Source organism: Aulonocara stuartgranti (assembly GCF_965226115.1).
Source record: "Aulonocara stuartgranti genome assembly, chromosome: 19".
In the NCBI taxonomy this organism is placed as follows: domain Eukaryota; kingdom Metazoa; phylum Chordata; class Actinopteri; order Cichliformes; family Cichlidae; genus Aulonocara; species Aulonocara stuartgranti.
Genome location: NC_138955.1, coordinates 4,236,696 through 4,263,809, shown reverse-complemented (window position 1 = coordinate 4,263,809; position 27,114 = coordinate 4,236,696). Strand labels below are relative to the sequence as shown.

The 27,114-nt window shown below is 42.3% G+C and overlaps 1 protein-coding gene across 3 annotated transcripts in view; it reads left to right on the top strand.

Annotated features, from left to right (window-relative positions):
• The window catches only part of asap2a (ArfGAP with SH3 domain, ankyrin repeat and PH domain 2a), an 88,638-nt gene that overhangs the window by 31,146 nt on the left and 30,378 nt on the right, over window positions 1–27,114 (top strand). For all 3 annotated transcript variants that reach the window (XM_082516661.1, XM_082516660.1, XM_082516659.1), the window contains exons 2-4: window positions 14,324–14,396; window positions 21,958–22,103; window positions 23,951–24,025. In XM_082516661.1, coding sequence (XP_082372787.1) covers window positions 14,357–14,396; window positions 21,958–22,103; window positions 23,951–24,025 — 261 coding nt within the window. In that variant the 5' untranslated portion in view covers window positions 14,324–14,356. The remainder of the gene's footprint in view (window positions 1–14,323; window positions 14,397–21,957; window positions 22,104–23,950; window positions 24,026–27,114) is intronic.

Sequence of the window (27,114 nt, the reverse complement as noted above, 5' to 3'; positions counted from 1 at the left end):
CGACAAGTAGAGCTTCTCCACTAAAAATGTGTTTTTATAAAATGACCACACTGCTATCATTTGCACAAAAAATGCATTTTATGGTGCAGTAGTGTATCGTGGTATCTCCTGTTCCACTGCTTTAGGAGCTTGCCCCCCATTATAACTTAGCAATGGGTTATTTATTAGTAGAAAGGAATGATTACTAGTCTTAAAACAGTCCTGTTTGCTGTTTGGGAAAATACAGGAGGTTTATCTGCTTTATCCTGTACTGTTTTGGAGATGCAAACTGCTTATAAACCTGGACGCCTCACCTCTTTGGAAGGTTGCATCCAATAATCCGTTTTCCTAATGAAGCGTGTTGTAAAGTACCTGATGGGCTTACAGTCTCAACTTCTTTAAAGACTCTGATCTTTGTTTCTGGCTGTTTATAGAAAAGCTTTAAACATGTTAACCAAAGCGGAGACTGCACCGCTCTGAGAGTTTATGTCAACGGGTGCACATTGTTGTGTAATTATTTCTTTCCAAACTTAATTGCATCTGACAGAATCTTAATTAGGCTAGTAGCTTTAAAGTGCTGGCTATTAGGAGGCCATTCAGAGAGCTTGTGCGCATGTGGGTGCTCGTTTGTAAAAACCACAACAATAAAAAGCTGTTTATCCAGTAAGAGGATATTGGGCTTTGTGTCATGGCCCCCCTCTGTGCTCATGTAAAACACTTGTGCTGACTTTGCTCTGGGCACACTTTTCAGCAGTCGAGATGTAGGATCTGTTTTTCTTTATTCGTAATAGTCTGTAATCGTTTTTTCTCATTCCTTATTTAAAAATATGACACTGAGGCAATCGTTATTATGTCAGCTGTCAGGTTTTTTTTGTTTTTGTTTTTTGTATAACACAGACTGTGCATATCAGGAAAAACCATGAGCTCAAGTGGAAAGCAGGACTTGCCCTGAGGGATGATCTGATCCCTGTCTATTGATCACGCTGAAGAGTCATGCACTCAAGGCTCACTCGAGGAGAAACTCATGAGTATGTTTCGCTGAAGTCAGAAATTGGCACACATTGTAGTCGTCTCAGGTCTGTTTTTGCACCTTTTTTTTTCCCTCTTTCAGTTACTAAAGGCTGCCTGGCAGACAGACACCTAAAACAGCTGCAATCAATTGAGTTGCCTCCAGGAACGAATCTCACGTGCTTTCACTTCTATCTTTGGCAGCAGTACCTGGTAGTTTCGTGTACTGTCACTATGTTGCGCTTGAAACTCACAGAGGAGGTTAAAGAATTACTAGTACATTCATTCTGTGGTAAAGTGGGTCACTTACTGGGTTCGCGATGTGTAACATCAACAGTCCTCTCAAACCGTTTGCTAACGGTATGAAAGAGATGTTAGTCATACTTTAGACTGCTGAGCAGCAGCGTCTGGGGCTGTAAAACAGCCGTCACTACTTGATATTCAAGACAAGCTTTTGTGTTCTCAGCCCTTTGATCAACCCTTTGCAGGCAGACACACAATATCCGTTATGACATTACAGTTGCTTTCTCATTTAAAGTTGTTTGACAGGTAGAGTGCTTGCCTCCCCGGTGTAGCTTCGTATGTAAAAGTATCCCTAACTTGTTCCTCGACCTTAGTATATTTGTCTTTCTGTTGTTGTATAGTTATATGATATGTGTGTTGCTTTTGTGTGTGTGTTTTCTTTTCTTTTTTCTTTTAAGGATCATGTAAACCATTGTCCACCACAATACACACACACACAACAAAGGAAGACAATTACTTCATGTAAAGTAGCATAAAGTATTTATGAAAGGCCACTTATCATGCAAGTGTTTCAACATTTGACAAAAAGACACCTTACAGCTTGCTCTAAGTGCATGGTTTAGGTAAGGCCTCAGTTAAACAAGACTAGAGATGAGTCAGCAACCTCTAGCTGCTAGGGAAAATGTGTATTTCCAGGGAAAAATGTTTATCTCCTGGCTGTTTGTGACTGGTAGCTGGCACTCACTGTGAAATTGACTGCTAAAGCCCTGCTCACACAGACCAAGAGAGTGTTAAGTGATCTCACTGTTGACCACAGAGTGCTTGGGAGAACTTTATATTCTTTAACCTGTTGAGGTTTCTGGCAGTCGCTGGAGTGAAATTGGCTGCAAAGTTCAGTAGATGGTACTGCACCAAAAACCTTCCCGTGATTGCTTTAGTTGTAAGTTGGGTGCGGTGGTTGACAATAGTTTTCATGGAAGGTGCCAACTTGTCTGCAAACACTTGCTGTTTACTGTACATTGTGTTTACTTTGGTTTACAGTGAAACTGCGATGCAAGCCAGAAGTGGAGACCGTTCACTTTCAAAGTAACAGTTGCTTACTGCTTCAACCAGCACTTTCCAAAAGGTGCAACTTTTACTTTGAAAGTCAACATTTCTAATTTTGGTTTGCATCACAAGCGTTTGTTTCAAGTCACCATCTTTCATGCAGTCTACAGGCAACCATGGTGATGAACTAGAGACCAGTTGCAAGGAGGTTGTTGTAGGTCTTTAGCTTACAATGTGAAGCTGTTGTTGTGATTTGGTGCTGTGTAATTAAAGTTAAATTGACTTGCTACAGCAGCCAGTTTCACCTGGTGACAGCCGGCAATGTCTAGAAACCACTTGCCATCTGGTTGAGGAATACATGTTTTTCTGTAGCACCAGCAGTTTCAAGGGCATTGTCAACTGGGCTCGATGCGATTGTAAGTGACGTGTCAGGATACCGCGTGCAGGATGCAGCACCAAAGACATCTATTTGCCCATGCGTGCATACAGATTTTATACAAGGCAGGTTAAACAACAGGTTAAAGATCTGCTGATGTCCGATCAGGCGGTTTAAAATTTGCATTTTTACATGCACTTCCATTTGTTCAAGAGCCTCGGGGCTGCAGTGCTTTTGTGAAAACGGCTCAGGTTACTGAGCCAGAAAACTTAATGAACCATGACAAGGAGCAACTAGAGGTCCAATCTGAAGCTTTAAGTGACTTCAAGTTCATTGAAATGCTAAAAAAAATCAGTTTCTTGATGTAATGGCAATAGTAAATGACTGATGCAGAATACTGCATGGCTTATGCCCTCTAATACACCCACTCAGTGGGCCTCTCCTTCCAACCTCTATCTCATTGTTAAGTTTATTCATTTTTTGCAGATGAATAACGGTTATTTATAGCCAAGTCAGCTTTTCATGGATTGTTCCTGGCGTTAAGGGCAGTTGGGGGTAACTCGGTCTTGAAGGCTAGCATCATTATTCATCCATCTGGCTATTAATTCACCCAACAGAGGTCCATGACTCTGGCATGCCAGCTATGCATTGTAAAGCCTGCTGGATTATTTGCACTTGATTTTGTAGTGAGATTATTTTGTGAGTATCTCTGGGAATGGAAATGGCATTCACAGCATGCACGGGTGCTGGCTCTGCAGCCCATACCAGTCTGCAGTCTGGTTCTCACAGACTGTTACTAACTTTTCTAATGCTGGTGTGCAACATGGGGATGTGGCTTATGAAAAAAAAACAGTGTGTTTAAAAAAACAGCAGCTGATTACTGCCTGCCCTGAGTCTTTAGCCTCTCATCTCTTTATAGCACCTCTAAGCCTAATCTGAAGCCACCAGTTGTTATGGGTACATGCTCTAACTTGACGCTATCCTCTGTTAGCACATGGTGATATCTCTTAATTTCTAGTCTGTTCTGCATAACCGGTTGGAGCAGGACAAAACATTTATTCTTCTCCTACTATTTGCGTTGACATGTTTTACCTAAAGTGCAACAATTTGTGGTGGATGTGTCAACATCTAAAGACAAATGTGGTCTCCTAACTCTTTTACACATGTCATTCTGCTGGCTTGTGTTGATTTTCCAGCAGCTCCCGGGCCTAAAGAGAGCGTGGCCTTCTCCTGTCCTGATTGCTGCCCCATCCCAGGCGTGGTTGGTGTTAACGGCTGTGACCTGGTCAGGGACAGCAGCTGCACCCCCATTGGAACAGGTGGCCTGGAGGAAAGTTTTAACAGCCTTCAGACAAGGATTATCAGTGCAGGGACAATCCACATCTAATAGCTTTAGAGCCACACAGTTGGATCTATAAGCTCTTACACATACGGCCTAAATGCGCCGTCTGGTCCAAGTGAGCAACCCAAACCCCCAGCCACCTTGGCCAGTCTTCTGTATCCCACCAAAGAAGCTTAATGATGCTCTCAGTAATTGAAATGGGATTTCTGGCACGATCACAGCAGTCTTGTCTCCTCCCTTCATTCTAACTCTTTATCCGTTGTCCCTCGACTTTGCCTTAACTGTAGTTAAGGCACCAGAATAGGCCAAGTATGTTGAAGCAAAGCCAAATCTTGGGATGAGCTCTTGAATTTTTAGCTTTTAGTTTATTTTCTATAGTAATCTTGCTTGAGGTACTGGTGATGGAATACTTAAAGTTGATATCTGGGGAAAGACATGTTGCATGTGATTAAACACTCTCACTTTATGACTATATCTGTGGTAAAAGTCTCTTTTCATTATCTGTGTGGGACTGCTAACTCAATGATTCCCAAGGGTTTCAAATGGGAGGTGGCTGTCCGGCGTCTGGGGCCTGGTAATGCAGTGTTTGTGTTATCATCCTCCTCAGATGGACTCTGGCCAGGACTCTCTATGATGTACCTCATTAAGATCTATTAGCGGCAAGCGTCCCAGTCACTTCAAAGCATTGATGCCTTTTATCCTCCGTGGCTTTGACTGTTACGATGTGATATGATTTTATTCAGTTTTGTGTGCTGTCTAGACTTGTGGGTGAACGCATCAGGACTTGGTAGCGAATTCATTTTCCTTTATTGCAGCCTGTTAGTCATTGTTAGACCTAATAAGTCTGTTTCATTAGGAGACAGGGTGAAAATGGTCAGAAACTGAGTCCGGCATGGTGAAAAGGACTGAGGTTAAAGGACAAACTGGCTTCTCTCTGTCCTAAACAGAGGTTAGGGGGTTAGACACCAGGGGCACTTGGGGATGCCTGGAAATTAAAGCCCATCTCATCCATCAGAGTGTCCTGGCCCAGATTGTCAGAGACGGCTGCTTTTGATGGCTTTTGTTCCCTCACAGGCTCTACCTCTTCCATTAATGAACTCCGCTATTGATTTGTAGTCCCGTCCACTCCATGTTGCTTAGGCCCACGGTGCCGTGGGAGGGGTGAATCCTCACAGTTGTGCTGTCCTGTTGTCACTTTCACTCAGAGATCTGACCCAGACCTCTCCTTTGTTTGTTCTAGCGTTGCCTCCTCAGAGGCTCTCAAGGCAATCTTAGTTCGATTGCTTCTGACTCGCTTGGGGCCTAAGATCAGTTGTACGGTGTTGGAATTACACATCGGTAGTCTGGAAGTTGTGAAACCGCCAGTCGAACCTGCACCACCACCCTTCAGTTGTAGTACTGCTCTGCAACATCCAACATCTGTCCTCCTGGTGTGCAGTTTTCATAATATCAGTGATAAATTAAATGTTCAGCATAAGTCACAAAGCAAATGCTCTAAAATAGATTTGTAGAATTCATTTGTGGGAGTCTGCTACAGCACTGGAAACAGTGATACTTCCTGTAATTTTTGAAGCATGTTTTATCTGCAGAGATTGCCCGAGTCTGACACTTTTCAGATTGTCTGAGTTTCGTAGAGCGGAGTGAGTTCATGTCAATCGGAGCTCTTTTCAAGTTCTGAGTTCCCGGCGGAGTTCAGAGAGGGTTGTGTGAAATACAGGTCATCCTCGTCTCTACGTCTGAAGTGCGCTCTCAAGCCAACAACGGCACACAAACACAATCGTGGTCTCTGTAGTTTTTTACAGCAGAGTTTTCCAGGAGAAAACAGGTCATTTTCCCCTCTGTCTCTCAGGCATCATGTTGTAACTGTTGGTCTCTGGCACAGGAGTCTCTGACACCGTGAAGCTGGCACAAACCTCCGTGTGAAAAGAAGCCAAACAGAAACTTTAAGGTGAAGTCAGAGGAGGGTTTTTTCCCCACTGCTTCCTCAAAGTGCAGCACATTTGGTCCTTATTTCCCCCCCACCCTCTCCTGCAAACTTTTATCAGCCTCCTGCTACTTTTATAAACTTCATTAAATACTCCCCCTCAAAGTTAGGCAGACCATTTTAGCAGGTTTTAAATACATGGCGCCATCGGGGACTTAAGCCTGCTGCTCATTTAACCCTCATTTTTAAGATCTTTTATGTTATATTTGAAGTCATGCACAGAGCGTGGCGGATACAGTGATGCAGACCTGAATCTGTTAGTGATGGGCTGGGGCTGCTCAGATGCTATAGATGCATTTCACTTTGATGCAGTGCAGCTGTCTGGGGAAACCAAAAGGAAACCATACTTGCATTGGGGTCTCTCACCTTGTAAAATGTAAAACACCCTGAAATACGCCTCGGGACTTAACATGAAAGTTTGTTTTCTGTGCCACTTAAAACGCTGCAGTTGATGTTGTCATCCCAGTGTGATTTCTGGCAGCTGGTAGTCAAGGCTGTGGTCCAGCAGCGGTCTTTGTAGTGCTCACCGAGGAGCTGTAAAGCAGCGAGTGCGCGGTACTAAAGTACTTGTGGGTGGATGAGATGTTTTCAGAAACTTGCAGTTGGGGAGAAAACTTAAACAGAAACGAAACCGAAACTTCCCAAGTGAGTTCAAGCTGGAATTATTAGGCTCCCTGGAAAAAGATGTTGACTCATAATAAATGTAGTCACTGTTTAGCTTTGTGCTGGAGTCTTCATCAGTTCTGTCGCCAGAGATGCAAAAATGCACGCATTTCTGTGTTAATGAGCTCATGTCAGCGTGGAGTTTTCCATGCTGACCTCGGGCAGACTAACTTCTCACATCTCTGCAGTCGAGGGAACAGAAAGCCTGCAACTATGGCCCGTTAGCAGTCCACTCCACGAAACCCACCTCTGTCCAAATATTGACTTTTCTCACTCAGCACAGAGAAAAGTTGTGAATGAAACACTTGAAAGTGGCTTTAAAGGAGCTCTTTTAAAGAGGGAATTCATCTGCAGCTCAGCTGAAGATAAAATCTGTCTCGGGTGGAAAATCAGAAGCAGAGACATAAGAAAACTGCATGGCTTGAGCACAGCTTCCTCAGAGACATGCCTCTTGGTTTTAATGTCTGCATGTTTGGGGACATATTATACTCATTATACATTTCAAAGTAGCCCTTATATTTACTTTGAGCCTCGATGCAACTAAATTCATCCACTGTTGGGTTGAGCCTTTTTTTTCTTAGCTCCTGTTCCTCGCAAACAAAAGGTTTGAACAGGAAGAGAGACGGGCTTCTGCGCTCAGTGTCGCACCTTTGTCACAAATGAGATGATCATATTAAGCCACATTAAACATGTTGCTTCACATCATACAACATCATACAGAGCCAAGAGTTTAAAAAGCTCTCCAAGGGGATTACTTGTGGCTATTGTGACCTCAATGTTTGTTTAATATAATAATAACCACTGTGAAGGGAGACTTATGACAAGATATAAGGAAAAGCATAGTAGGTCTACTTCAGTGTTCTGAGTTTTGAGCTGAGACACAGATCTTCCTTCACCGACACAGAGCGAGTTTCCCTTCCTGTGTTTACACTGTGAAACATATGGAAGTGCAGACAGCAGCCCGAAGGCTGGTCAGTACTTTGCACTGTGCAGCTGCTTCAACAGCACACCTGCAGAAAACCTGACTTGTCCCTTTTTTGTAATGTTTCAGAGAAGACTGCATACAAATGTAATGTTTTATTTATGTTTCTCTTGGGCCCAAGTATACTTTTTTTTTTTTTCCCCCCAGGTGACTCAAAAAAAGGGAAAGTTTTTGATGCAGTCTCACACAGTGTATAGATGGGCGTTAACCTCGTACACCTAATGATAGATGTTCATAAGACACTTATGTAGCGCTAGTGGTCGACCTGCTACCCGCGGTGAGTCAGTTGCTGTTTGGCCTGTGAAATCTTTTACACAGCTCATCTGCTGTTTCAGATATGAAGTTAGATCTGTCTCATTAAGAGATCCTGTTCCAGTTTTTGCTGTGTGGGCTGACCACCTCGCAGTGGGGAAATAAATATCAATGTGATGTTGAGTGCAGTCAAATGATCTTCACATCAAAACTTAGGCTTTTTCTGTCCTATTAACTCACTCTTTTAGTTGTAGTTTTTTCCGTGGAGCTACTGTACCAACACATGCAGCAAATCCTAGGCTGCTGCTTTCTTACTCCCTGGTTTCCACTATATGAAGCAGACGCTTCCTTGGGTCCCCGTCGCAGGCGGTGGGGAGCTTAAAGGGTAAGGCAAGGTTATAAGACGACTTATAAAGACGCACAGACAGAGCGCAGATGTGCGTGTGTGTGTGAGCTTCAGAGAAGTGTGTGAAGATTTCTCGGATTGCCTTTCTTTAAAATTTAACGTGTTTGTTGTCTGCTGATGGGGCCTCTGAGGAAAGAGGGACGGCATCTTGCAAAGCAGACATGCTGTCATCAGCAGATAGTTAGCTGGCAGGAACAATGGGGCTGGGTCTCTGTCTTGTCTGTCAGTCACTCCTGCATGCAATCATCCAGGAATGTGTTTCTTCTTCAGACAGAGGAGAAAGAGGTGGAAACTGCTACGATAAAACAGCCCTGTTAGCTGGACCCACTTTTGCTGGCGTTGTCTATCACTCCCCGCTGTCTCACATGGTCTTCGTGTTCTCTCTACCTCACTGTGTTTTGGGTTTTGTTTCTCTTCTCAAGATATAAAGGTTCTTTTGTCAGTTACAATTATTTTGTCCTTATATAATGTCACTTTTTTCAGTCTGAAACCAGATTTGAAGTAAGTTTTAGTTTAGAGCAGGTCACCTACTAATTGGAAGGTTGTTGATCTGCATGCCAAATATCCTTGTGCAAGATAGCAATCCCAATTTGCTTTCCGATGCATCCATTGGAGAATGAATGTTATCAATGTTGGATAGAAAGCACTTGCATTGGAAAAGCATAGAAAAAAGTGCTTGTATGAATGAATGTTAATGAGTGAAGTTGTATTAAAAAAAAAATTCTTTGAGTGCTCCGTTTGAGCAGAAATGATATCTGTCCGCTGTTTTTTTTTTTTTTTTTTTTTCTCCTCTTAAAAAACCCTTTAAATTCTTTTAATTTTTTTTAAAATGTAAACTTTAGTGGAGTGGAGTTGAGCATCGTCAGCATTATTCAGCTTTACGGTGTCTTCTTTCCTTCTGTCTCTGATATTATCTATCAGCTGTGGGCTCACGGCGATCAGTAACATGACATATAATACTCAGCAATTCAGGAAATGTACAAACTCAAGTGAATGGATCACTCTGACAGTCACCCCCGTGACCCTGCGTTAGTCTGCGCAGATCGGCTGCAGCAGATGCTGCTTTGTTATAATCACCACGATGATGATGCTGATGTCATGCCTTTAAGATGATTATCAGTAGAATTCAGTTTGGGTCTCTGATCCTTCACAAGATGGGAGAAAAGTGCGCTTCTAGTTAGTTTACTGTGAACTGCTAACAGGGAGGAGAAAACGGCTGACATCGCAGAAATGTCACATAAATTTGGCTGGTGAAGCAGCTCCAGGCCGGGTGACGAGGCCTATTGTGTGTGTGGATTCAGCTCGGAGCCTGGGCTGATGAAATATTACAACACCGCGGAGTTCCCCTCGCACTGTGAATACATTTCTGCTTCAAACAAGTTTTTACAAAAAACTGCTCAAATGTGGGCAGTGCATCGGAGTGCAAATGTGTGAAAGTGATTGATGAGTCATGTGAGAATGAGTCAGAGGAGTGTGTTTGGTGGGTTTATTACCCTGCTGGCCTGTCAGACCACTCTGTGCTGATTGATGGTGTGCTTTGTGCTTGAGCGGGGGACACCTTGTGTGTTTGGGAGGCGAGATGCCTGTTCCAATGTGCGTGTAAGCCTTGGACTCGTCACTTAGTGTTGTTATGAGAGAGGTCAACCAGAGGTTTAGAGGTAACGGTCTGTGAGAGCAAAGTATTGACAGCTGAGCAGCCAGAACATAAAAATTGGCTGTTTAATATTGTGCCACTGAAAATAGCTCTGACCCATCGGATCGCACTCCGGCACCAGGTCATTGACCCAGTGTGTGGGGAGGGAATCGTGCACTCTTGGAGCTTATCCTGGGCTAGTTTTGCAATTAGGTAGGGCACATTTTCTTCCAGCTGGAGGCATCTGTCATGGGGGAGTCCCATTAACCTGTTTGGGGAGAAGTTTTAGGAGGGGTGATACATGTCAAAGTAATATCCACAAGAATGAGAAGACTCTAGCCAATTGCAGCACACGAGGCAGCATGTGAGTAGTGAAATGTATTCTGGGATAGTGCCGCATCCACCAGCGCACCCAGTTTGCATATGCATTGTAAACCTACTGCAACACAAACCTGCTTTATGTGAACAAAGCTGGACTCTTTTATTCATCACAACTGTTATAACCTGCACAGGGAAATGAGGTCACATTGAAATCAATGTTGCCTGAATGTCAGTGTTTCCCTGTGTACTTTGCAGTAGTTGACAAATAACTTCTAACATAGAGGCTGTTTGCTGATACTGATGCAGAACACATAGCTGCCATCTGACTGCTCTGATACAGCATATGCACCAAAATCTTTAGTCACAAAACTAACAGATTGCGGTAAATCTGATCCATTTGGCTCGTCGTCCTCCATGAAAACATGCACTTTATTGCCAGAGAGTCCCGCTGAGTCAGAGTAAGAGTGCTCCATGACTACCGACCTCGTCTTGTGTCGTGTATTTTTTTAATTTAACATATCATTCTTATCTCTTGTTATAGAACTCGCTGTTCAACTTAACTGGAGTGAGCTTGCACCTGACTGTTATCTCAGTGCATGCAGCACACATTTTGCACTTGTGTTTTAAAATTATGAATTAAACATACACAGATGATTTATTTTTTTATTTTTTATGCACAAAACTCGTCTGTAAAATTCTGCCACATGCGTTAGCTTCCGCAGCTCACCTCTGTTTGACCTCTCGTCCTCCAAACCAAAACACACTCAACCTCAGATGATCAATAAACAGATGAAAGGTTCAAGCATGTTTTTCTGAAATTGCTGGCTAGCTTAAATGAATTCAGCTATACGTGAGGCAGTTTTCATGACACCCTGAGAGTTACAGGGTAACTGTGAAATTGCACATCATATCGCCTCAAGCGCCAACCCCTCACTATGTTTGATATGTTTTGAGCCTGAAAATCATTAACTCCACCTTATGTTGAAGAGGGGATCAATGAGATCCTCCTGGAAGCCTTCTACACTCTCGCAGAAGCTCAGATACCAGCAGAAATGCTTTGAGTGCTTTTATGGCTTTCGTTCTTAGCACTTGGAGTAGACTTGATGTACAAAGGCAAGCCCCAGGTGAGATTAGCTCTACTAAAAAAATGCGCTCTGGGTTAAAAGTCTTTGTGTAGTTGAATTGGTTTGGCGGCGTATGCAGAGATGATACTCTTTGTAGGAAAGCTGTACTTTTCCTCAGTCCTTTTTCCGATTGAAGCTCAGTCAGAGCTACAGCTGCAGAGTCTGTCTGAGCCAGACAGAGCTAATGGGATAATGGCATATGTTACAGATGAGTCATTTAACGGTAGCTGAAGGAACTAAAACCACAGAACTGTAAGTCCCACTTATATGCAAAAGCTTCTTTTAATTTGCACAGTTCCTCTGGTTAAATACATCATATTTTATTTTTAGCACGTTACTGTTACCAGACGCTGCTGTCTGGAAGCTTAGTTGTATAAACACATATGTTCAGGGGGGGAAAGCAGTTATATTTAGAAATTTGAAATATTAGCACTTTGCACATGCCTGTGTTTTCACAGCATGAAAAATGCCTGAACTGTATATGGGAGAGATTTGTTCTTCTGTGAAACGCCAAGTAGTGGTTGACAGTGCGGATAATGTGCTGCTGTTTCAGGGGTCAAGGCTAGGTGAGCGTGACCGCGGGGTATTTTTCAGCTGAAATGAGCAGACTAAATGCATTTGTCAAAGGCAGGAGTGTGTCATGTATCTTATTAGTTTAGCATTTGTGTTAACAGTTCTGCACATATAAAAAAAAAAAACTATTAAGAAGTTAATAAAGAGAGTAATGAAACAGGAAAATGCCCACCAGTGTCTGCTAATAAGGGAAGGTTAAATCATTCATCACTAAAAGTGAGTGAAGTTGATTGAGAGCTCTCCTGCTGGGGTAGTTTCTTTTTGCTTCATGATGGATGTGGGAAATAATCTTCCTGCTATGTTTCCATCCTCAGTCTGCTAATCTGCTGATCTGCTAACTAATTTTCTCATCTGCAAATTAGTGATTTGCATCAAACACGTCAGTGCCAAAGTGCCTTAAGCTAGCATGCTTTTCCAGTGATTCCAGTAGACTGCTTTTGTTTCAAAAGAGATTTCCTATTGTAAAAGACTCCTCGGCTCGACTCATATGGCCGACCTTGTGAATGGTAAGTTGTATCCCTCTGGTTTTCAGTCAAACCCACTCTTAGTTACAGGCCTAGAGACCAGTGGGGAGTCCACTGGCAGTCACCAGTTCCTCCACCCAGTTTGTCAGTGGTTGCTAACAGCTTCTGTGAAGCCGTTTGCTAAAGCTGCTGTCATGTATTTTGAAAGTAAAAGTTTAGCCTTTTTTGCCTTCACTGCTGCTCGGCAAGTGGTTGGATAGTGTTTGCAGACTAGTTGGCAAGCAGCTGTGATATGCCAGAAAGCACAAGGAGGTTTTTGGTGCTCTTTGCGTCCAATTTAACATAGTGACAGCCTGCGTGACATAAGATGACAATGACTAAAATCATCACCTGGCAGCTCCATAATAGTTGTTAGTTTCATGGTTTCTCTATCCATTTTTTTTTTTTTATTTACAGTTTTTTGAAGTTACATCGATTTTACATTGAAGTAAGTGTAAATGTCATAGCTCATTAAACTCATTAAAATGCTGTTAAACTATAAAAGTTTCATCATTCTGTTCAAGACTGATCCCCCACACCCCATTAGTCGTTTTTTCCCTCTTCCATGAGTGTAACTGTATCCCCTAACAGACTGACAGGGTCCCCCCTCTTTACCCTTATAGGTGGCCTCTGTGAGCCCGTACTGACAGAAGAGTGAAAGAGGACATTGTGAATGTTCTTGTCTTTTCTCTGAGCTCTGTGTTTTATTCTGTCTGTCCCTCAACCAGTGCCACTTAATTTATCTGTCACTTTCCCTTCAAAGTCTCTCATCGCTTCCTCTTTTTCTGTTAGTGTGGGTGAGATGTGACCTCAGGGAAAACGACGTGCTGAGCAGTTATTCAGCATCTCGGAGCCTGGATATTAAAACGATTTATGGATTTAATAAGTTTTGTCATCGCATCTTGTGTAATTGCAGAGTAGAAAAAGTGCGTGTGTGTGTGTGAAGTATGTGTGAGTACATTGCTGAATGGGAGTCATTGTCTATTTTTGTTTTCAGGGAGTTGAGGGGATCTGATGGGTGTCAGTAAGACGGGGAGCGGGGCAGAGAAAAGTGGCGCCGGCTTTGCCCTGGTCAAGCGGACATACTTAATAAAGTCTCTAAAAACTTAATTTCCTAAAAACCCCCTCACCCCAAAAGATTCCTGTCATCACTGACACAGTGGCGCATTGTGTGAGCTTTTCTCTGTGAGACTGGCCTGAATGCATTGGAGGGAAGGTGTGTGCGTGCATGTGTGTGTGACTTTGGTTAATCATAGACTTATATATTCATTGCGGGGAAAATGCCCTTGTTGCAATGGACCTCAGTTACTCACTGCTCTTGCCCTACGAGCCGTTACAGTGATGAACACACACTGACACACACACACACTGACACACTGACTAATGAGGGAGCCCAGGTCTATTCTTGGCTTTACCTTGAATAATGCATTGCTAGGAGCCACATCGGTGGGTTAGAAACGCACAAACTGTAGCGACCACACACAGGCGTGGATTGAGGTTGTGGACTAAACCGAAACCACTCAACGCCTCATTACAATTCAGAGCAGAAGCACAATCTGGGATTAGGAGGTAACTATCTAACAGTACACATTTAATAAAGGTGGTACATTGTGTTACTGCAAAGCATGGCTGCTTGCAAAACCTCAAAATCTCCACACAAATATGAGCGATTCAGATATGTCCATCTACCTCACAGGAAAAGGCACCGTACAGACTGGTGTTTCTGTATTCTGTGCACACTGTTGCACTACATCCTACTGAGTTTACCTTTGGAAGAAGAGTAAAGACCTCATGCAGACTAAACATACGCCATCTTTTTCACGCCATAAATTTGCACGAAGTTGAACGTTGACTTCTTAATGTGCTCTTCTCTGTGTGTCTGTCCAGGCTCTGGATGTGGATCGCAGCGTGCTGTACAAGATGAAGAAGTCTGTGAAAGCTATCTACACGTCTGGGCTAGGTGAGTCTTGACTACGCTCCATCACCACAGCAGATCGCCGGCCTCTTCTGCATTACTGAAAGAACAATGCTGCATCAAATATTATGAACCATTTTAACATGCCAGCACTGAAGGAAAGAGTTAATTTGCAGTAAGACTAGATTCTTATGTCTTACCTTTTGAGTCTCCTTTAGGAGGAGACTCCTTGTTGGAGTGCAGTGAGCAGAATATTTCTACATCTTTATTTAGTAAAAAAATATTTAAGAGGTTGGTTTGCTGGAAATGCTTTTTTTCAGTTCCTTTGGTCTTTATTTTCTGTTTGATTTTAAAAGAAAGTATATCCTCTGTCTTTGAGGGGGAGAGAGAGGTTTGTCTTTTAAGCCCTGTGTATGTGTGTGTGTCATTACCATGCTCATTATGCCTGGCTGTGCCAGTGTTGGGTGTTTTTTAGTGTCTTTTGTTTGGCCTGCCTGACAGAACCCTGCTGAGAGGCAGAAATGGAGAGAGACCTCTGAACAATGTGCTGAGCACGTCTTTTTCAGAACAGTGTGAGCTCTGTTCAGGCAGGAGGGACAGCTGTCTGATCCAGACCCCCGGAAGGAACAGCTGGGGAGGGGCACAGCCTGTGTTTGTATGTGGCCGCTGAGGCATGGACACACACGTTCTCACGTCACTCTTAAACATGCATTTACATTTATAACGTCCAGCACTTTTCAGTCCCATGTAATCTTTCATGCAGGTGTAAGCGTATAAGCTGCAAAATGTTGCCGTAGGCTCTTCATTTGAATCTTTTTACTGGGACGTTGCTGCATTTCAGACGGTTTTTATAAATGTTTGGAGTAGAAACATTGCTTTGTCTGTAGGAATACCACAGGGGATGCTCTTATTTATGCTCGCATGAATGGAGGTCACCTTTTGTTATCAGCAATTATCAAGGAGAAGCAGCCCAGACACCAGTGTGTTTTGAGTATAACCCAGAGGATTTCAGTTTCATGTCTGTGTGATCCTCATGTGCCGAGTACATGGCACTTTTAAATGGAAACACAATAATGACAGTTGTTTAGTATATTTTCCAAATACAGGCTACTAAATTAAAAGCCATATCTTATACTTAAAGTTTTATTGATCCATATTTCTATAATAACGGTACATCCACTGAGTGTTGTGACAAGGGCAGATTAAATTACTATCTGCCAGTTCACTTCAGGCTTTTTGTCGCTTACATCTTGCTAACTCGCACTTGTTTTTATTATTAGGCGGCTGCAGACCTCCTCTGTTGTGGCTCAGTGTGCTCCCTGCCCAGCAGCTAAGTGTATACAGACATTTAGCTGCTATGTGGGGAATATAGTGGAGTATGTTGCAGGTGAAGCCAGATAATTACCTTTTGGATTTGGTGGTGATCAAAACAAGAAAACCAGAAAAGTGACTATTATGTTTCTCAGGTGACCAACCCAACAGTGTGTATTTCCTCACTCAGCACACCTGTGTCCCAAATGAGCGTTGCCAGGTTGTTGTGTTATCCCGAAGTCTGACAGACCTCGGTATCATTAAATCTAATGTTTGTCACTTCAGGGCGGCAGGCTAATGCTAAGGATTTAGAATATGAGCGATCTGCTTCCTTTGCTGCTGCAGCCGTCTACAGAAAGCTCGGCTTGCTTGCTAGTGGCTGCATATTTCGTAGTTGGACGGCAAGGCAGCCTTGTTTGTTTGACAGCATGCCAAACTAACCCGCACATCAGTGTAATGTAAATGGGTTACATAGCGCCGTAAATAAACAATCCCTCGACTGTAGTTTAGGAGCAGTGTTCATGTGGGCGGCTTTGCAAACCCTTTTACCTGCAGAAACAAGCTACATACACTCAAAAATGATCCTATTGGCTCTTTAAAACCAGCTGAGATTAATTAGATTGTAAGTGGTTAATGACACCATGCAACTTGTATCTAAAGCCAAGCTCTAACATAAATATAGAGGAAAAAGGATCACTTGAGTTTTCTTAATGTTCTCCAGACAAGGTGTTGTGGGTAAAGTGTGAGTAATGTGACACATAACAGGGAGCCTCAGCACCTGCTATGGCTGACTGACTCTTCCAAAATTCTGCAAAGATATTTTAGGCTGAGAAATAACGTTTTGTAACGATGAGGAGAAAGAGGAGCTGGGTAAGCAGAGGGAATGTTGAATGTTTAGAGACTGTATTGAGGTCAAATCAACGATTTTTTTAAAGAATTACCATCTCAGGGAAAATCTGAGAGGCTGAGCGTGCATGGTGAGTTTGTAATGTGGATAAAGAAAAAGATGGGAAAGGGAGCGAGAAAGGTGGAGTGGTTTTAAATGAGCAGGAGAACCCTGTGTTGCTGCAGAGACCTGTCAAGGTGTCAGCATGTGGGTTTTGATGAATAAACCAGCAGCAGCATCTCAGACCTCAGAAGGAGCAGGAGCTGATCGCGCAGAGCTGCTCGGACAGGCTTGTCAGAGCTGCTGAGCAGAGGATAACTGGAGGGGGATGATGTACCTGTAGCTGGGAAGGACATTTAGTTGCTGAATATAATGCAGAACTCAGACCACGCTGCATCAGAGAAACACTGAAGTTGATCATGTGTCTGCAGGTAGCAGAGAAAACGAGATTCTCCATAAACTTTTAGCACGATTACCTTTAATGTCTGAGATAAATGGGCCGAGGAGAAACTAAAATGAATGCAGAGAGGACTCAAAAAAGAGCTCATGCTACTTGTGTAAAGCGGTTTCTTAGATTTTAGTAAATACAATTTAGAAAATATAACGTTGTCTTTGCAAGACTGAAGGTTTCAGGTGGAGTTTGCAGCTGGTTAAGCTGCTGGGTACATAATTGATATTTAATTATTTATGTTTATATATAAATACGTATATCAATGTTAAAATAAATTATTTGCATGTGCATTGGCTTGCATAGAAATGTAGCTTTAGACAAAGTTAAGTTGGCCGAGCTAACCCCGCCAGTTTCTGTTTTCATTCTAAGCTAACTGGATTTGTACTATAGCACATGTTCTCACTCACTGTCATCTCACTTACTGTCCTCGTTCCAGGAATTTGCAAAAAAAATATTTTAGCAAAACATCAAACTTGAACTTTAAGGAAAGTTTTCTTTCTCCTTTGATTGTCTCTCATGCCTCTGCGATTCCTTGTCTCTGTCCCGTGGGATTAATAGTCACGCTTCCTTTTCTGTGTGCTTGTGGTCATTTTGCTCAGCGTTGTTTTCATTGAGTCCTTAGAGAGATCTGGAATTGATCGGAGGTCACCGGCGCATTGTGTCGCCGAGCGTCAGCTGACCCGGACTTACGAAGCTGTGTGGGAGAGACGGAGAGAGGAAGTTGCTATCTGGTGATTAAATCCCGCATGTGTGGGAGAGAAATGGAAGAGGCTGCAAAACAAGCCTTTGGGATGTAAGATAATCCTCAGCAGACGCCTGGAAAGCTGTACATGTGTGTGTTTGTAAGTTTAGGAGGAAAGATACAGCGGTGAATGCCACAGGCGTGAGCAGGCTTCTGTCTTGCAGTGAATGCAACTTTATCATTTCCTGAGGTTGAGCAACAGGAATCCTTTTCTCTCCCTTTGACGCACAATATGCTGCCATTTACTTTCAAGCCGACTTCTTAAGCCATTTCTCATGCTGATTTTAAATAGACAATAACATCCACTCTCAAAGTTTCCCTCAAAGGAAGATGAAAGTACTGACTTCAGTTATACAAAGGAGAGGGGACCATCTATCCTTTTATTTTCCTTATCTTCATACATTACTGAGACAATATACGCTCAACAGCCAGTTTATTCAAACTGCGTATTAATGATCTATTGCAAATAACACGAAAAAGCTTGTTTCAGAGATACCAGGAGAAGCTAAATAAAGATGACTTATTATGAACTGTGACTCATGCAAAGCTACACTAGTAGAAACTAAGATTAAAAATACGGACTAGAAAAAAGCACAACATTCCCCACATTGAGTTTTTTGCAGAAGGGTAAGGGTTTATGTTAAAGTGGGCTGAATTGTGGTTATTTGCATACCTGTGCAATAGCCTGAGGAATCACTAAGAACTCGCAGTCAGCCTGACAGCTCTTCACTAATTGTAGCTCATTTAGTGTTGTTATATTCTGAGTTTGTCTTCTCTGAGAAATTTCCCTGTAACCTCTCGTCAGAGCCTGAGTTGGCGTCTTTTAGATCTGCAACAATAAAAATCAGGTAAAATCAGCTTATGTAATGCAACAATCAATGAATCTTTTAAGCTCTAATCATATAAAATCCCAATTCCCCATTTTCTGTTGTTGCATATCTTTAAGTGAGGTTCGGAACACCAGTGTTATTTCATGGAAATGTTTACTCAGTGTCTACACATCTGCAGGTAAACAAGGAATTAGCAGGTTGTGTTTGCAGTGTAAACTACAGGAAAATGTCTCTCCTGTCCTTTGTTGGGTTTTTTCCTGCCACGTAAACTCACACGCCCTCTGCTCTGTACTACGGGGCTGCATGCACGACATGTTTGGGTCATGTTACAACAAATACACATGTAGTCACTAAGCTGCCCTGGAGGGGTTTGTGCTATTTGTCAGCTTTGATTAGGGCTCTCATGTGCCACTTCAAAAACAACAACAGGACCCCGCCCTGTTGGCTCGAAACCTGGCTGAGCTAAACAGCTGGAGCGGATTTGGAAAGCGGGCTGTGGATGTGTGGCAGTGGTCGGTTTCTGACACATGACTGTGATTGAAGTTTACTACATCTTTGTGTGGTACATCTCACTGCAGGTCTTTGTTATGTAAAAGAGGATTTGGTGCTTTTGGTTTTTTATTTATTTAGTTTTTTGGATGAAGAATTGATCACTTTATCGAAACATGAGATCGTTTTTTTCCCCCTTTATTTATTTTTGTAGGTCTTTTATTTCTGCACAGACCACAGACAGAGGGGGGAAAGTCTCATTATAACACATACTCGCCAGGCTTCTCATTTTGCCACTTCCCTTGTGAGTCTCGCGGCAGCTTTCTTATCATCGACCTCTGTTATTGCGTCAGATGATATTTTGTGGCTTAAATTAGATTCGTCTCGTGAGCATGCCTGCAGGTAGTGACTCAGGCTTTCAGCTCTTCCCTTTTAATAACCTGATGGATACGTCAGCGGCCAAGACGTGAGCTTATCTAGTTACCTGGAACATCTGTGCAGTTGCTCGTTGTGTGTGTTTGTGTGTGTGTGTGTGTGTGTGTGTGTGTGTGTGTGTGTGTGTGTTACCTCTTAAATGCTGAGTCATAATGTGGTTGCAGGTGTCTTTTGGCATGCATCCTCACAATTTCAGACCCCCCCACCACCACCGCATCCCCTTATTTATTTTTTTTTCTTTCAGTTGTTCCTACTTCCACCCCCTTCCTTCCACCTCTGTTGCGTTTCTCTGCAAGTTGTCGTCATAGCAACAGTCCCCTGGCGCTCCATCCCTGGCTCCACGGCTATCCCAGTGGCATTGGTTGTTATCAGCAGCCTAGTGTGGCGTGAAGTGCATTAAGTGGAATCTCCTAGGCCTAACCTTGTGGTACATTAAACCGATTTTAGACGCACTCTGAGATTTTGGGGCAGCAGGCGGCATTAGATGAGGGAGGCCTTTTGTGTGTGTCTTGCGGATTACATTGAAAACCGGATGGCAAGCTTGACACGATGGTATTGTCACAATACCCAGGAAAACACTCAATAACATTTTTCGATACCACAAGGAAGTTTCACCCCAGATTTAACAAAATAATTTCAGATTATCATCAGAGGTTTCATTCATTTTACAGATTATGAACATTTCTTTACAAAACCTAGTAATAAACCAAGGGTACAACAACACAATACCTAAAGTCACAACAACTTAAGTTAGAAGAGCATAAAAGTTGAACTTTGGATAAATTGTTGTGGTTAACATTTCTGATAACTGGTTAATTATTCAGTGGTATTGAAATGGGAATTTTCCTGACCTTGTTTAATTTAATATCAGTGTTTATTCTCTATTAATATTTGAGTATTGATACATTTTTTTTCCTTTTTGACAACCTTGGTGAGGATTTGAGTAAATTAAAGAAAACTTGAGATTGGGCCGTCTCCGGACCAGTTCAATCAGTGGTGATCAGTGCTGCCACAGGGTCGCTGGGATATCGGCTTAGTGGGAACTGTTGCACATAGTGACCGAGCCCGGCAACCATCAGATGCTAACATTACGTGTAGTAGTCCAGCTTGCTCTCTCTTGCAGCCTTTCACCACACGGGCGCTAGGATATTTCCTGGTGGCAATCTCGTACTTTTGGACGACTGTGAACAGTAAACCGGAGTTGGTGGTTTGCTGATTACTAACTGTCAGGATTTGCATACATACATCCCAGGTCTGCACAAGCAACTCACTGGCAACAAAATCTAGATAAGATTGGCAAAATATTATATAAAGACCTTGCCTAGATGATAGCTAAAGTATATGTAACACATTTAAAAGGGACCAGTTGTCCTTTTTTCCTTATTTCTGTCATTTATTGTTACAATAAGCATTCATCAGTCAATTTTAGTGTCAAAATTGGGAAGAATGATAAAAGAAACTGCTGATCTACTGCAGTTTTCCCACCCAACATTGTTCAGTCTTTAGCATGAAGACAATGAAGACAAAATCAAGTCCATCGATGCCATCGAGTGAAAAGGACGGTATTGTAGGAAGAGGAAAGATGGCAGGCGGGGAGAAGATAAAAGAGTTCATTGCTACAGATGAAAGCAAATGCTGAAAAATAACCCTCAGATAGGGACCAGTTCTCAAAAACGTGAGTGAAAGCACAAACACGCTTGGCCTTATAATATTATTATTGCATATCATTTGAACATTTGCTCTCTCTGTGTATCATTCTGTTTAGGCTAATTATCTCATCATTTGTATTTGTACGACCTATAAAATATGAGTATGCCCAGTGGGTGTAGACACACTGTAGCCTACCAAGAAAACACACTTCTCTGGATAGAGTCTGACCAATTTATCAGGCAGCAGATATTAGCCATTTGTCCATCTATTGGTATCGCCAGTTATATCAGTCATTAAAGGGAAAATTTAAAAAACTGAAGTAGAGACTGGAGAAACACCCTTCAACCATGTTATGAGTGTGGATGTTGACTAGTTTGTCCACCAGAGGGCACTGTTTGTAATACCACAAACACGTAAACATATTATTATTGCACATAACAAATATTAACTCCTGTATTGTTGGTCTCTATAATTCACCATAGCCTCATTGGTCTGTCCCATCCTTTTTTTTTTTTTTTCTTTCCAAAAATGATTGCAACTATAACTTGACTGAAACATTTTATCAACATGTAGGGTTAATTTGTAGAATTTATGGTTTGTGCCGGGGGTGAGTATCTCTTTTGGTCCGTCCCTGCTGACCACCTTCACTATAGATGTGTGAGGAAAACCGTGTAATGGAAGGAAACTGGATTGTTTTACACTGGAAGACTATCACCATGCATTATTAATACTTATTGATTGACTTTTAACTTGTTAGGATCAGAGAGAAAAAGACTTTGGTTAATCTGTGTGTATATATGTGTGTTTTTCAGCACATGTAGAAAATGAGGAGCAGTACACTCAGGCCCTGGAGAAGTTTGGAGAAAACTGTGTGTACAGAGACGATCCTGATCTGGGCTCGGCTTTTCTCAAGTTCTCCGTCTTCACCAAGGAGCTCACAGCGCTTTTCAAAAACCTTGTGAGTTCACACTGTGTGTGTATGTGGCTGTATGTGTGGGTGGGTGGGTAAAGTCCTCTGGGACAAAGACAAATTTTCATGCTGTCCTTAACTGTGTTTATTCCACCGTGTGTGTGTTCTCTAACACACACTGATCACACACCAAGTCCAGCTTGAACTTAAAGCCCTGAGGACATAGCCCTAGTTTTTCCATCAAGACATCCGAAGAGCCAGTGCAACACCAAATATCTCCTGGATCTAATACTGCCTGATCTGTTAAGCCCAGGTCTTGTGTGAAAGCCAACGCTTTATTAAAAAAATTTGACTCCATCTTGTGAGGTCTGTCGCTCCCCTCGCACACTTTATCAGCTCATACCGAGAACAGGAGCTTTAGATTTTGTGTTGGTGTGATCTCAGCGTCTTATATTAAAGAAATATGAGCTTCTGCCTGACCTGGATGTAAAGATGTAATCTCCAATAGCTTAAGAAAGCACTGGGTTCCTAGATTGCGTGTAGGGGCTGGCCTTTATAGCAGCTTGGAAACAGCCGAGTTAAAGGCAGAATTTGTGTCTTTAACAAGTTTGAAATGTGATTAAATATGAAAATGATACCAAGGGTGGTGGAATTTTTATACCCAAGACACTGAGCTATGTGTAATTAACCCTTTTGCACCTTCACTCGATGTTTTCTCACAAGCTTAACGATTCCTGAATCCGTTTCAGACTAAAATCTTAATAGCATTTCGTTCAATTCACTTTTGTTTAGATGCCACCGATTCACAATAACAGTCACTTTGTATAGTTAGATCTGACAGTGTTAGAGAGGATCTCCTACAGTTGAACAAATGATCAATTCAGGTCTCAAGCACACAAATCTAGAGCTAAGTCCGTGACTCTCGTGGCAAGCATGGTTTCCAGGAAAAAAATCTGCATTCCTGGACTGGTTAGCAAGTATAATCAGTCCCAAAGAGCGTGCCGCAATAAAAACCTCCCTGTGATTGCTTTGGTTGCTAGCAGACTGTAGTGATCGCCTATAGTTTGCATGTACATGGACTTTTCTGCAAACACTCACCGTTTACTCTCCGAGAAGCAGTGAAACTTGAAAAAATGGAACACCAACCAGAAATCGAGAGCATTCTCCTTCAAAGTAAAAGATTTATCTCACTGCTGCAACCAGAAGATTTTCAACTTTTATTTTGAAGGAGAACAGTATTTGCTTCCTGTTTGCGTGACATTTTTCACAGTTTCACTGCTGTTTTGCAAGTAGTTTGCAAGTATCTGGAGACTTCTGTGCAAACTACTGACGACTGCAGCAACCTGCTAGCAACTAAAGCTATCACAAGTAGTTTTTTGCTGCCAAATGGTCACCAACACGTAACTAAGCCTGTGTGACTGAGACCTTATCTTCATTAAGATGCTACATACTGCAGGCTTAAAGAATAACAAAACGAATGACCTGATTCAGCTGATTTCCAACCTTCCTTGACTGAGAAACCATCCATACCACTGCTTTTATTGTAAAACATGACCAGTTGTGTATACATGCTGTCGCAGTAGATGTTTACACATATTTATTTTTAGTGTTTAGTGACTGTTTCCACTGAACCTGTGTGACGTGTTCTGTGTTACAATTTGTCTGCTAGTGGCTTCTTTATTTGCGCAGCATTAGCCTTTCAAGGCTATTATTTACTTAAGATGAAGAGCTGAAACTCTGGATACTCTGGATTTTGTATGTCCACTGCAAGGAGACGCAGCACACAGGACACTGCTGAAAGGATTACGTCTCAGTGACTTTCAGTCTCCTGCTGTCTTAAAATCTCTGACGTAACCTTTCGACTCTTATTTGTGTCTCTCTTCAACTTCCTCCAGTTCCAAAACATGAACAACATCATCACCTTCCCTCTGGACAGCCTGCTGAAAGGAGACCTGAAGGGTGTCAAAGGGGTAAGGAAACTAAACAGCAAGTCTTTGTGTTACTCTCCATGTGCTGTGTTTTATACAGGAGGAAATATTAAAGCCATTATTCTTGGATGATGCCCTGAAGTACCTCTTATTCTGCGATAGTGGACGGACACTAAGGGTTGTTCTTGCACTAATTTCAATGTAAATGTCAGCTGATGAACATATTCATCTTGCAGTTGTTTAATCCGTCAAAGAAACCAGATCGCAGAGTGAAAACGGCTCACTAGACGTACAGAGAGACCTTCTGAGTGGTTCAAAGCTGCTGGACAATTATTAACCTCCTTTAGGTGCTGCAGTCTAGCTATCAAGGTTAATAACACGCTGCTTTGATCTCAGACCACGTTCCTGTTCCCAAAAAAGTAAAAGTGGAGCTGGCAACACAGAGAGAGAGAGAGATGGTGGATGAAGCAGTTCCTGGAATATACCTGTCTGCAGCAGAGCTGATTCATCAAACTGCAGAATAAAAAAATCAGCCTCTGACTGAATGAATATTAATGTTAATGTTTTTGTGTAGTTATGCAAAACTATGAGGGATGGAGTCCACAATCTCTCAGCTTGAGTGATTATTTATTAATGTCTTGCTGCTACAATGGTGCAGGTTCATATTAAAATGGCCATAAGGTCAGCAAGCGTGCAAATAACAACACCAGTGAGAGCAGATATTCTTAATAAGGTTCTCTCAGGAGCACAGCTGCTTACAAACATGCTATTTATATGCTTTGTTTGCAAGGGGAGGCCAATCAGATACTTGACTTAAAGGGAGAAGGGCGCTATTGACTTTTTCAGATCGAGGATGAACAAGGCCCAGAAAATAAAGATTATTTTGAACCATGAATTATGCAAAGCTACTTTTTAGAGGCCGTGAATAGAAATGCGGAGCATATGAATGTTTGAGAACGTGTTACTGTGCATGTGTTTGCAGGATCTACTGCAGTGCTTCTCACTTTTTCTGTTGTGAGATCTAAAACAATTTGCTTGGCTGGTTCAATCTATAACTGTGTGTTTCTTGTTTAGCTTGGAGAAGCAAAATAGTTTTCTGCCCATCATGGGCGGTTTGTTTAATTTTGCAGTCCTTTCAGGTATAGAATAATAAATATGTTCTCCTGCAAACTCTTCTTCTTGAAAGCCTACTAGGAGTAAACCCTGAAGCTCTTCTCTGAACTTAGTGCTTTCTGTGACATTTCAAGCCTTCTTATAGAGGAAATTAACTGTGTGTGCATCAGAAGTTAGCTGGGGTGGTCTCTGCCTGTGCAGCTATGCTCTGAAAAACCTGGAAACTATTTTAATACTCCTTAAACGGAGTCTTTATTGATATTTTACGAGGTGTCAAAACAATGTCGTCTTTATCGGGGGAAGAGCTAAACAACCGTGAAATGCCACCAAAACAAAAGCAGTAAATTAAGGTGGGAATAAAAGACCGTAGCTCAGTATTTTCGCAGGTTTTTAGTGCTACGTTTGGAGACTGCAGTAAGCGAGGGAGGGGTGACACAAAGACTCGCAGCAAGGAAATGTTTAATGCCTGCAAACACGCTTTGGTCTGAAATAAAGTGTGTTGAGGTTTAATAGACAGGCCTGTGCCTTGTGTATTAATGCAGTCTGCTAGACGGTCATGTGTGTCCACCAATCAGACTAAACCCAGACAGACACTCATCAACAGTCTCTGCCAATCTGTAATGCAATCAGACTGTCCACAGTGGTCTGTGACCTTTCACTCTCTAGGCACATGATTAGATTTGGTTTCCACTGAGGTATGATGTAGTTAAGTCGGCTCTAATGAGGGTGGTTGCCATGGAGAAGCCAGTTGTCCCCATGACCCCTGGCCACTTTGTGCTGTCTGGCCCCTGAACTGCCCTCCCCCCCCCCCCTTTTTTTTTTTTTTTTTTTTTTTGCGTTCTTTCCTCAAGTGTTGTCGTTTTGGCTTCAATCTCCTTTTCTGTTCTGTGATTTCCTGCCTTTGTCCTCTCGTCTCTGTTTTAACTCTGCTGATATCTCCGCCTTTCTCTCTCGACACTCCCCCACCCCGCCCACCCGGCTTTGGCAGCCAGTTGTCTCCGCAATGCTTGCCCACTTATTGCTCATTAGCCCACAGATGATTCTCATTACCCCAGTGGCAAAGGACTAATGAGCTGCTGGTTATTTTATACTTCAGGGCACACTCACATTTACACACACTTATATAAATGTCACCAGTGATGTAGTCACTAAACCTGGAAGTTAGGCTTCTACACAAAGAGAGAGAAAAGGTCACAGAGATGTACAGTAATGTTTACCTGTTGCTCACTTACACAGCCCAGAGGCTTTCCCTCGTCTCTTCCTTATTGCCATTCATTATTCATTATTCCACCACTACCATGGGAAGTACCTGTTAGGAGAGCGGGTGGGGGAGTAGGAAGAAGTCCAGACATGCACGACAGGCTGTTTACACTACAGGGAGAGGAACAACTGAAGTATAATATATTAATTGGCTGATGTGGATGTCATTAAAGAGTAATGTATTTAAAAGATCAAAGGAGCTTACGAGGAGGAATGCATTGCAATGCGGATGGGAATTATGTACTTCACCAGTCACAAGCAGGAACAAGATTTACACATTTGTACGCTCATTTTAAACGAGTTGTGGTGTTTTTGGAACAAATATGCAACAATTTTACAAGCAAATCAAACTCTCCTCGAATAAATGTTGATGACGGAAACCTGAGTTCACTTTTATTAATGTAGCTTCGAAAGCAGACCGTGCTTGAGGTAATAAAAGGAACTTGTGCTGATTTCCCTATTTTGTTCTTTGACTTTAATAGAATGGCTTTGCATGATTTAGGGTTCAAAATAATGCTTGTTTATGTTATACCAGTCCTGAATAAGACATCTGAGCTCACCTACCGTTTTAGCACCTTAAGCCCGTCTTACCTATAAGTCCCCCCCCCCCCCCCTCTTTTTTTTTTTTTAATAGGTAGGATTAACCCTAACTTCTGCCAGTAACTCTTTACTCAGCATTTAAGGCTAAATGTATATCTTGATCAGATCATTTCTCAAAAATTTACACACAAAAGAGGGCAACTAACAGTAACACCTCA